The sequence below is a fragment of the Oryzias latipes genome, chromosome 23 (assembly GCF_053564925.1).
Source record: "Oryzias latipes strain Hd-rR chromosome 23, Olatipes_Hd-rR_3.1".
Classification (NCBI taxonomy): Eukaryota; Metazoa; Chordata; class Actinopteri; order Beloniformes; family Adrianichthyidae; genus Oryzias; species Oryzias latipes.
Genome location: NC_136259.1, coordinates 17,834,222 through 17,847,198, shown reverse-complemented (window position 1 = coordinate 17,847,198; position 12,977 = coordinate 17,834,222). Strand labels below are relative to the sequence as shown.

General features: G+C 37.4%; 1 protein-coding gene across 1 annotated transcript in view; it reads right to left on the bottom strand.

Annotated features, from left to right (window-relative positions):
- Nucleotides 1-12,977, bottom strand: part of exoc4 (exocyst complex component 4) — a 137,975-nt gene that overhangs the window by 45,249 nt on the left and 79,749 nt on the right. Inside the window, exons 12-13 of the mRNA XM_011491137.4 lie at nt 3,277-3,379; nt 2,389-2,505 (exon numbers count right to left, since the gene is read on the bottom strand). Coding sequence (XP_011489439.1) covers nt 2,389-2,505; nt 3,277-3,379 — 220 coding nt within the window. The remainder of the gene's footprint in view (nt 1-2,388; nt 2,506-3,276; nt 3,380-12,977) is intronic.

Here is a 12,977-nt window from a genome sequence, read left to right as displayed (position 1 = left end):
TGACATCCCCTAAACCTACTACAATGGAACCAACCTGGATGAATGAGAGTCTTCATAGACATTATTTCTAATTGTTAATATTTCCTGGCTTTGTTAATATTTGCATAATTTTGATAGAATATATTTATTATTCTGGCTTAATATTCCTGTCTGTTTTTATTCATACTTGTGTTTAAAAAGTTAAAGTTAAGTTAAAGTTTTAAAAGTTTATCTTTAGTGTGTTCAATTAATGTTTATCTTGTTCGGCCCACAACCTAAAGTTTGTTTTGGAATTAGGCCCCCTCTGCAACTAATTTTGACACCCCCCCCCCCCCCCCCCCCTGTTTTAGCAAACAGGTCCTGTGGCACCCTTCATGCCACTTAGTGCCCATTAAATAGCCCTAAGTCTCAAAAAGGTTGGTGACCCCTGTCCTAGAAAATGACGGTTGTTTCTTATTTTGGCTAAAAACAACATCATCATCATTAAAAGATCAAAAGATCACTAGAGTGCGACTTCAACCAGGGAAATAGTGGCTTCAATAACTGAAAGAGTGTGAACATAAATCTTTTAAAGATGCACATTGACAAGTCAAGAGGTAAGCCTCAGATTAATCCTGCACATTTGCATGTCTCTGGTCATTGCCATAACATTTACATACCGTAGTCAAATGTTTTATTTTAATGACTCAGAAACCAATTCATTACCCACGATGCTTCAGAAAACCTGTGCAACTCTGCACTATCATTGATCTCATACCAATTTCTGATGTCATAAAACAAACCCGTCGAGTGTGAATAAACCCTAAAACTCTGCTCTGTTGCCGTGCCGGGTAGGTCTCTGCGCCTGCTGACACATGCATGCATCATGTTACAGAACATTTCATTTTTCATCTCAGCTGTTATCTTAGAAGACACAACACACAATTGCAAATATCGTTCTTTAATTTACCCTCTTACACATTCATGCGTGCGCATCAGTGGCTGCACAGAGCAGATGCCTTAATAAAATGCGGTACCCTGTTGTTTTCCTGCATATGGCTACAGCTGAGTTGCATGAGAGAGTGTAATGTAGTGTAATGTAGTGTAGCATCATGGTGCTCTCTTCGTTATACCAAGCATGCTGGTTCTTAAAAGGTGGCGTGTCTATCTCAGATAATAGCAGTACACATTTCTTTAAAAAAGCTATATGACCACGATTTACTCAATGACTTACATTTATTTCATTAAAAACATGCATTTATCTTCAGCTTCAACTATCAAATATCAATATCAACAACCGTTAACCATTCTGTTGACATAAAGACGTTGGGATTCCATAACGGATTGAGATCTTAATGATATAAGCTGGATAGATTGACATCTGCAACAGCTTGTGCGCTTGGCGTAATAACATCATTTAAAATGTAAACAACTATGTACCGCTATGTCAGAATACGTTGGATTATAGACTTTTACAACATCCCCCCAAAGAAATCCAGTAGAATGTCTCTCAAATTGGTGACCAACAACACAGTATCAGACAGGCAGCAATCAATTTAGATTACTACAAATGTCACGTAAAAAAATACAAAAAATGTCACCTTGAACCCTAAATGTGATCATCATTGGTGGAAGCAAAGAGGGTTTCTGTTGTTGGGCTAAATTAAAATGCATAAAAATCCCCAAACTAAAGCTATACTTTATGACTCTCTCCATTATCAGTAGAAAAAGGTTCATTAACCACAGTAGCATAATTAGCAAAAAAGCTGAAGTCCTCAAGGAGGGGCCAGAGTGGTAAACAAACCCTCGCTGAACTCCAAACGCCCACAGACTCTGCATGAAATAAACTGCCACCACTAATCTTCCGCAGTGAGAGGACCGTCATGAAAAAGCACCAACAGAAACAAGAGCACAGGGAAACATTCCCAGACACACTGACAAATGTGTCAAAGGCATGCCATTCACACAACAGCAAACATGAAGAGACATCAAAAAATGACTAAACGCAAAACAAAAAGTCCAATGTCCAAAGTTGTTCTGAATTTAACAAAAAGTGACTCAGACAGACATAGATATGTTTACATGCTTATGCATGCATCTGTGTTGCAATCTCTGTAAACATCATTCGTCTGTGAAAACAACAAACAAAAAAAACTCAATAACCATGCAGAGCTACCATGTTCTTTAGGCTTTTAAAACAACAACAAATAAAGATAAATATCATCAAAAATTGTTTCTTGAGTAAAGATAATATGCAAATAAAAATTTCAGAGGGAAAGTGTATCATGAAATAAAAAAATGGTTCAGTCTATCAATAATATACTCAGTAACTCTCAGTATCCACTGAATAGACAGTTTACCTTTATAATAATTTGTATGTCAGTATTTTAGTAATTGTATGATCTAATAATAAATAAATTTTTCTCTCACCTGCAGCAAAGGTCTTTGCACGCCAAGAAGCTTCATAGTGTCAGCACTTGCAAGGATCTTCAGGGGGTCAGCTATCTTACTCACTGCTTCAATTTCTTTGTTGATCTCCGTCCGCACCTGACGCAAAGTGTTGTATTGTAAGGCATTGGCAATTGAATGGCAACATATCAATCCCAAATCAAAAAGTGTATTATTTTTACTTTAAATTTGAATGCTTACAAAACATATCATATTCCTACATAAAGTTTCCAAAAGAGGTCATATGTGCAAATAAAAGGGATAAACATGTTTTGTATACATTTTTTTTAAAATAACTTGTGGGTTGATGACTTTGTGAACGTCCAGGCCTAATAAAGTTGTACAATATTTGTGATTACTTTGAAAATCCTTGTTAGTAATGTCTATCAAGCAAATCTAAGGGATTTTGCAAAAATACTATTAATTCCAATCGACCAATATGTTGGAAACATAAAAAAAATATTACAAACTCAAATCTACCTGTAAATTGTGTCTGTCTTAACGGTTATTTAAAAAACAGAATCTATCTTCCATTTAACAATAAAGCTGGCAGAAGTTGGGAAAGATTAAATAAATCTGTCTGTGGAAGATTGTTTTCATTTCTGTCAGCAAAGTTATGATTAAGTCGCTTCTTCATAAAGACAATTCACTTTTCTTTTGGCCAACAAACATTGCATACAATACAGAACCATTGCCATTCAATGTTGAGACTTTCAAGAACAGAATAAAAATACTATTTAAAAGACAAAATTGTTGCTGGTCTGCTTACAATGGGACAAACACAAATGGATTTTGAATCAAGTCATGAAAAGTACAGATACTGTGCTTTATAATACAATAAAAAAAGACAATAATTTGTCATTTTCAAACCTGATTGAGGAAGAGGTCATTAATGTAGTAGGTGAGAAAAGCTCGGAGCTGACACTGCTTGGCTTGACCCGGCCCCATATTCATCTCAATCTCCTGAATAAATCTGAGGAAAAAAGTTACGACAAACAGCTATAAGGATGAGTCCATTTGTTCAGTAAACATTGGAGAGGTTATCATGGGAAGAATCAAACAAGGGGCTGAGAACATCAACGTCACTTTGCAGCCGAGCTACAACTTGAAAGTGTTTTGGGAGATCAATCTAGATAGCTGTAAGTGTCTCTTAAGGTGTCTTTGAGCAAGGCAGTAAACCTAAATGGCTCCAGAGGAGCTGAACAGATCGTTATGGAAACCATCTAATCTGTAGGGTTGTAAAGTAGTAAATGTGTAGCAACTTGTTAAAAATAACAGAATGCACAACAGATTATAGTTAGAAAGTTATTATATAATTAAAAAACTGCAATATACTAAAGTTGCATTAAAAATTAATAATCAAAAACATCTATGGTCTATAAAGAGTCTTCTTTCTATATTCTCCTCAAGCACTGGTGTCTGCTTGTATCAGATAGGGTCAGACAGTTATGTATGGGTTTGCAGAGGCACATACGCACATCATTTATCAGTGGATCACTGGTCACTGGCCTTGTCTCACACACACCACAGGGCAATCCATGCAAGAGTAAGTGCCTTCTCAAGCGCTCAGTCCGTATAAGCGCACAAATAAATCAAACCTCTAACAAAAGAATTCTTTAACCTGGGAGACACTTAATATACGATATAAACTTCCAAAGAGAAACATTTCATGGAGTATTGAAGGAAAAGGTTTTTCTGTAACAAATCGTGCAAAACTGATGGCAGAAAATCGACTTTGCATTGGACAAAAGCCACAAATGGGAATTTATTTGTAAATGTGGTTATACTAAAAGTTGCAGAGCAAGCAAAAAAAAAGGTCTATATGGTCAAAATAAGAATAGACTGGAGCAGATGGATGACTGACTAAATACAGTTGCAAAAAATTAAAATAAAAAATCCAAACTTCTGGATCACACTACTAAACATCTGTACCCAATTAGTCAGCAAAAGCAGAGGCAGTGTGTTTCACAGTGTGTGCATCCTAGTGTGTCTGAGTAAAAGACAAAAGTGAGCAAGGAGCCTAAACCCATTCTAAATCCTTCATTGATTCCCACTGAAACTGTACCACAACAGAAAGTTAAGTAGGAAAAACTCTTCTGCGGCCTCATTAAAAACGCCAAGCTTGCCAAACCATAGTAGCAACCTACAGCGTTCGTATGAAAGAAACACAGTAAAGATGGTATTTTAGGGAGGACAAAAAAAATATTCTTGACAACTTCCTTTTCTCGAAATCAATGTAAGATAAAAAGTTGCTTAGTATAATGTATGTTATGTTGTTCTAAAATCTATTGCTTGCTGTCATTATTGTCATTGTTTCAATACAAGTGTCAAAATGATGGATCTTTAAGTTACTTTGTGAACACAGATGGATTTTTGTAGGCATGGGCGATAACGTTTGAGTAATGTTGCAGCGATGGAGCAGTAAAATGGCTTTGTCTATCCAGAATGCCATCTGCTGTGAGGAACAAGACTCTTTCTTCTGTGTACTGAGTCCGCAGGGTGATGCAGGAGAGTTTAGAATGGCTAACTAGGCTAAAAACACTGCTGGGGCCCATCGCGTTTAGATAGCTCCAAAAGTGCATGTAAGCACATTTACAGTTTTAGTAAAGAAAAACGGGATTGAAACATTTACACTATAATACTAAAAGATACACTAAAAGTAGACATTTGTTTTTATTAATCCTTCATTTTTGTTGAACATGTTCACTGCATTACCCAATGACAAAATCAAGGCCGTGTCACAGAGCCACTACGTACATTTTGAACATGTTGCAAGGATAAAAATTGGTTATACATTAATATTAATTAATATTAATACATTAATTTCACGTTCCATTTTCACAGGTGTATCACGAATGTACCATGTAAAAATGCCGGAAGAAGTACGAATAAACCACGCAAAGAACAAAATCTGGTCAAATCTGGTCCAAAATGTTTGTGTCAATTACGTAATTTTAACGAGATATGTGCTCTGTATACGTGATAAATTTGTCATACATCGGTGGTACATGACAGGCGAAACGGTCGTGGAAAGCCACAAATTTGCGTATGCATCTAACAAAAATCACACACAATTGCGTAACATTTAGATAATAATTATGTATAAACTACGTAAAAAATACGTCAAATGCGTAATTCTCAAGCGAACAAATTTGTTGAACAGCTCAAAACAGATTTCATGTAAAGAGCCGACAGCCGAAACCCTCTTTGACCTACCTTCGTAATGCATAAAAGAATAGGAAAGTAGGGTTTTAGAGGACAATAAATGGGACTAAGAATTTTTGACACAAAAATATGTATTTTCAGAAATCTTTAACATCCAAACAAAGAGCAGAATGAACTTTTCTAATGACAGAGAGCCAAAGGATAAACATGTGTATCTCAAAATTGACCTAGCACTGGGAGAAACTGTGGCATTGGTTGAATACCATAAATACAAACAAGATACTGTTGGAAAAAAATATATTTGGAAGAAAATAAACTTTCTATCAAACTTTGTTAGTTTCTCTTCTTGTATTTTCTACTGTCTTTGTCTTTTTCTATATATGTGATGCAAACAAATAGATGTCTGATCACAAGCTTGCCTCTACTAAGTTCAATTCCAATTGGCTGAAGGTGAACCACATCGAGGGATGTATGTTTTGTTATGATGACCCTTTTTTTGACAGCCCCGCAAACAATGCCTGAATAAAATACTGTAATTTGACACACTTTATTTTAACGACAGAACAAAACAGTCTAAAATATCCAAAGTACCAGATCGTAAGGTCTGAAGTGGTTATGTCAAAGGCATTTTGTTTTTTTTGCTTAACATAAAGTTTCAGTATTTTCATTTACAGTTTAGAACATATAATGAATTCTAAATATCTAGATCTTATCCATGTACTGGAATTAAATTTATTGTTTATACACATTTTAAATAAGAGGTAACAAAATCACAATAAATTCCAAAAGTTGTGCTCCATCACCCTTTTTTTCACCCGATTACAAACACCCCATGTTTAAGGACCCTAAAATTACTGCGAGATGTAACAAGAGGCCATAATAGAAGTTGTTAATAATAAAGAGGGAATAACTGTTGGATCACTAAAAGGACACCACAGCAGGGAGCTTTAGTGATGCCATTTAATTTATTAATTTCAATAAACAGCACCACTGATCTCAGTAATGATCAGGGCAAAGGATTTCAGGTTGCATTACAACCCAATGTTGTACGGGACATGGCTAATCAAAAGATTTAAGTAAGGTAAAACGATCACAGTTGGGAAATTTGCAAACCAATAACTACTAGTGTCAAAAAAAGGAAATAATGCTTTATTGATGTAAAAAGACGTTAAAATTAGTGCTATCAACCAATTCGATTTTTGAGCAATTAGCAGGAGGAGGAGATGAGACACGAGGAGATGACACCGGAGGATTTGAACGATTTGGACTAATTTTTCCTTCATCATCTGGACCAAAACAAGCGGTAAGAGACAAACTTTTCCTCTGAAACAATGGTTTGTCCTTCTTTCCTCTGCTGCTGCAGAGCGAGGTCAGTGCAAGTGCTGTAGCCGTTATCATGACAAGGCATCATACTGTGCATCAAATACAGGTTTTCCCCCGCTTATTCACAGTTTAAAATTCGCTGTTTCACCTAAAAAATTACAAGATTACAGTACTAATAAGTAATTTACTGTTTCTTTTTTTTGTGAATGACTATAGTAAAAGCAGGATCATGCCATTCTAGGTGTCCGTTCTCAGAAATGAATGGACTTCTCGAGTATAACTGTCTGATACAATCAAGCCTCCGCTTTGTCCTTTATATTATTAAAAAAAAACACCTCGTCAGGAATTATCTCTTATAAACTAGACAATGATAATTATAGATTAAAATTGGGATTAATGTCATTTAAAAAAAAAGCATTTTAATTTATCTGTAATTAATTAACAGCGATTAACGTGATAAATTGACACACCTAGTTTAGAAATAAACATTTTGTAGATGTTTCATGATCTGTCTGAGGAATAGAGCTAAAATAAGCAGCTACCGTTACACACAGAGCCAAATTCCTACTTTTGCTATTCCAAAAATTGCAATAATTAGGGTTTTTTTCAAATTAAATTTGTTAAAAGCAAAAGTGGAATAGATTGAGTAAAACAGTTTGAATATACAGTGGTAAAAAAAACATGAAAACAGGATCTTGCATTGCAGCATCACTGCTTTTTAAAATTAAGCCTTTTGGTAGCAACGCCTGATGAACACCTTCAACAGTATGGACGCTAGCAATTATCTTGTCATTAGAAAGCATGTCAGAGCTTCAGGTCTGAAGCTATAACTGTGGATGTCACAGAAGGAAAAAGAAAACAGGAAAAACGTACAGACATGCTGTGTTCATGGCAACACTGATAAGATGAGTAAACTGACTGTAACCTTTCAAAAGATTGCACGAGGCATATCCAGCCAAAGTTTGATATTTTTATCACAGCAAAAACATGTGGGATCAAAGAAAGAATAAGAGGTATTTTTGCAAAAGTTTCAAATTAATTCCCTGCTGAAAAGAAAACCAAAGGTAATACATGCTTCTTTGAACAGAAAGAATAGGGATGCCATCATCCTTTCTGTCTGCAGCCGCAAAGTAATGATGCTGAAAAAGAAATGGGATAAAGACAAAGACTAAAGAAAGACAGCCTAGTAAGAATGTGCCAAGATCGATGAGGCTCTCAGCATTTTTAAATCTCCCAGAATTCCCCTCAGGCACGAACCGATCAGCTACGATGAATTCTGATTTTGCCGCCCACAGAGGAAGGCTTGTTCTGTCACACACCAAGGACAGGACAAACTGCACTACAGCAATGGAGAGACACGGAGTGGGGTGGTGTGCAGCCACATGTTTGTGCATACCTGCAGGTGAGGAACCTATCAAATCTATCTGTTTTTTTCTCACACACACACATCCCACCACAGGTCAATACAGGATATCAATATGTCACAATAAGACAAGTGAAAGCTTTTATCTGTAATGTTTTCTCACGCTACAACCTTCCACTGCAGTGTTTGGAAAATTGACCTTTTCAGCACAACATATAATACTGCTTTTATTACAAAGAACAAATGAGGAAAAGTATTTGGCTATAGGCCAGTACACTGTTTTAAATTAACTATTCATTTTTCTTTATACATTAAAAATAATTGAGGCATACATGCACCTTTTACAGTAAGGAATCAACACATTTCCAAAAACTTGAACGATTAGTTCCTGTTTTAATCTTGAACACAGTTTATACTCAGACATTTTAAAATATATATCATTTTCAGTGCACTGAACAAACAATTACTACGACCACCACCAGATGGCAGTGCCTCAGCTTTCTCTACCAGCTCAGGTTGCATGACCAGTTGATAGAGGACAATCATAAACAGGTTGGAACAAGAATTAAGATTCCAGTTGGTATGCGCCATCTGCAGCCTGTACGGGATTTTCTACATGGGTGTGTAGGGGAGTGAAGAAGACAAAGAGGAAAACACGAAAGAGAAGCAGCAATACTTTGTGTGTGTGTGACAATACGGTGTGTTTTCATCAGTCCCTGATGAAATGCATATGGTCCTCCCACACAACGCCCACGCCTCTGTCAGGCTCCCTGCTGTTTTCTACTCTGTTCTTGCTAACTGATGCTGCATTGCATGCGCTCAAGGCTTTTGTTGTGCTTACGTGCTTTTTTTTTTTTTTTTTTTTGTGAGGGTACTACATACATTTGCGCAGGGATTGGTGTGGGGGCTTGAGGAAGTGTTGTAAGCGAAAACAAAGGAGGAAGACAGCAAAATGAAAATGCATGATGGAAACTGAATGAGTGTGTCTACATGCTTGGGTTCGAAGTGAAAGAAGTGGACTGCAATGGCAATTTTTTGAACTGAATGTAATTTAAATAATTTATAAGACAGGTTGATTTCCTTGCATCCCTAACTAGAAAGCCTTTGTTTAGAACATATTCGATTCATATAATGTATGAGCTCAAACATTGGTGTTGATTATTTCTCATGATTGTTTTTAATTGACCCTGCCACAAAATGAAAAAAAAAGAGCCGTTTTAAACAAGAAAAAAAGATTTCAACTCCAAACCTCCACAATCAGAAGTTCCCTTAGTTACTGAATGCCATTGACAGAGCTGTTGTTGTGCAACACTTAGTATGAGCATCCACATTACATTTGTCTCACGCCACTTTCTTTTTGTTTTTAGAAAATCCCAGCATTTTCCTCTGCTCGTTCCCAATGAACGTTTTTCCGTATCCACATGTGGTTGAAGAGAGAGAAATGCTGCACCTGGTGTCATTTGATGAGCTTCCTGCTTCAATTCCTCGTCCCCTCACGAGAGCCCCTTGGTTAAAAATGCCTAAACTTTCGAACAAGTGTTTTAGAAACTTTTAGGCTAACATCTCAAGTGGGTAAAACTGACCGCCCCTAATGAGCAAAATGGAAGGAGAGCACTTCTACATGTCTCAAAGGCAAGTAAGTATCAACACAAACCAGCCAACTGAAAGGGTAAATTGACCATAAGGGGCTCATGACCCCCTGTTAATATGAACATGGAGTTCATTTCTATGAAACTACTGCTGCTCTGCAGAAGCAATGTCCTAAAAAAAACACCATTTTCTTTTGGCTTTTTTTTTGTCTAAGAACTGCACAATCATTATTAAAAGACCACTGGAAACACTTTTAAAATAGATCAAAAAAGGATCGTAGTGGGTTTTTAAAATAGGATTCTGGAAAATATTCCCCCAAAACATATGTGTTGGGGATTCCAGTATTTTTGAAATGTCAAAGACTATTGACATCCCACACTGCACTGTAAGTTTCCACTTGATGAAGAAATTGCTGACCTCCGTAAATTGCTTATCGATTTTTTTCCCCTTTCCTCTCCAATCAAAGTGTATCGGGGTGGCTTGGCAGGGTTAGAGAGCCACAATCTAACGGTCATTACAACTAAGATCTATGCACTTTTGTTTGTCCGTGTGGAAGAACCTTGCCGAAGGGCAGGCAGGGAAAGAAGCACATGGCCAATTAGGTCAAAAAGATCCTATAGCTGCAAGAGAGGGAATTTGCCAAACACCTGACTAACACCTTGGGAAGCAGAATCTCACAGTTTTTGTGTGCAGCGCCGAATGGGCAGGAACAGAATGTTACCGCTGTGTCACTGTGAAGTACTGGACAAAAAGATTGAACAACAACCAGTTTTAAATAAAAATGAGACACAATTAGGATAAAACTGAGATGTCTGGAAAAGTTTTCACTTGCAATGAAGTTCAGACTGCAATCTCACGTGTATTGCTTCAGTTGACATTTATACCTCTGCACTCTTTTTTTGGGGTATTTTTTATCAATATATGCACATGCCACTGAGTGTGTGTGTGCGTCAGTGCATGCGCGCGCTGGATTGTCGCAGTGTGGTGCAGACCAATTAAAAGAGGGAGATTGATGACCGCGGGCTCTGAGAGGGAGAAGCAGCAGTAGCAGCAGACAGCCGTTTCCTGCAGACAACAGGAAATATGAAGGCCTTGTTTAGCTGACTCTGCCAACGCCAACAACACCACAGAGCTTCAGAGACAAATCACCACCTTACAGCCACGTTGGCCTGCTCCTCCATCTCAAGTCAGCCAACTTTCCCACCATTCATCTCCTTATTTTCTACTAATTCCATAAAAGATTGGGACTTTTAAGTCGTTCCAGGGGAGAGCACTGAAATCAAGGGGCATTCAGTTCAAAGTTTGTCGAGACCTAAACCTATCTATCTAGTCAGGGTAGGATTAGGTTTTGCTTCACAATTTGATTTAAATCACATTTCATCAGAATTTGATCGAATATTGATTTCTTTGAAATCCATTGTTTGTTTCATTAACCCATAGAGCACTAGATTCAAGATTCAAGGTTTTATCGCCGGGGGATTTTCATCCTAGCTAAACTATTTACATACATTTCAATATGTCGTGTTAAGGAGTCTGTGCCTTCACCAGAGAAGCCTCACATGTCTCAGGAACGGGTGGACCAAAGACCAAGTTTCTAGTATCATTTTATTATTTTTTAGGAATTTTTTTGTTCTCAAATTCCTAATTTTTTTAGTTTTTTTTTAGCATGTTTATGCCCAGAAATGTTGCAATTATAAGGCGGAGCAAATATATGCAGATGATATTAGTGTCCACCTTTTTTCTTTTGTTCTATCTGCTGTGTGTTCTGAACTCCCCAGGAAAATGGACTCCACCATGAAAAGTCACAATGCCTTAAAGACAGCCGCAGACCTGGAATAAATCTGCCGTCCTTCAGGGGCAGCATTTCAGCAACCCTCCCGTGTTTATTCATTTGCTATCCAGCGAATAGAGGAGGTCTGTGAGATGTGAGGAGGGATCCAGCTCTCTCACCAGTTACTCTAAGCCATTAACACCACAGAGAGGCAAAGATGCCTGAATGGCACAATGGGAGGCTAGTGGGCTACTAAATTACTGCTTTTGTGCACACTGTACAATATGAGTCAATACAGGCAAAGAAGCAGGTGATGGCTCTGTATATGGTCTGGGGTTTAAGGGCCCGAAGACCCCCCCAAATGCTTATTTTCTTGATTACAACCAATTGCTCGGTTCGGACACAAGTCATTTTCTAGTCAGAAGGCCAGGTGTAGACAAAAAATGTATTAGTTCTGATTGTACTCTGCTAGGTGCTTAAGTATGGTAAGTGTTCCCCTGCTGCTTATAAAACAAGTCTTATTAACAAGCAGAGCTGTAAGTGGCCTCCCACAGGGAAAAGCCCCTGCTTATTAAAGACAGCAAGGAAGTTAAAAAAAAAGGGGGAGAAAGATGATTAGGCAGAATAGAGTTAACACCAATTCATTACAACTAAAGTTATCATTAAATCACATGAATCTATAAACTGAATCTATTCTGACTAAAGTTTGAGGGCAGAACTGAAGAAGCAAAACTGGAGTTGAAAGGTTAAAAGCAAGAAAAGAAAAAAAAAATACTCCAAGCTTTGGCTGTTGTTTGCCTTTTTAATGAGAGATCACTTTCATTTATTCAAAAGTTCAAAGAAATCAGGACTGAAAGCTTTAGATCTCATTAACAGTACTGTCCAAACAATGATTCAGTCGTCTTGACACTGGAGACAGAGACAGAGAAAAGAATTATAATGCAGGCCAATGCATTGGCTCCTGGATATGGAAAAGCAGGCATCTGAGCGAGTGCTGCATATGTGAAGAAAGTCGCCACACAACTCAAAAATTGTATGTAGAATTAAAAAAAAAAAAAAATCATCTTTGCTCCACTTTACACTGCCACAAGCAAATACAGCAGTTTTTTTTCTAATTATGGTTGATAATATAAACCTCTGTGCCACTGAAGGACACTTATGGTTCAGTGAATGACTCAGCAAGCCTGAAATGGCAACGATTCCTGTGAGAGCAAAGTGTTAGGCCATTTTCAATTCGCGTGAAAAGCACTGAAAAAAAACACTTAACCTGGACACAACACACCATAGACTGGCTGCTAGGATGAACATGAGTCAAAGTTGGCCCAGTGGGGGTGGAAAGTTGCCCAGAAGAAAGTAAGA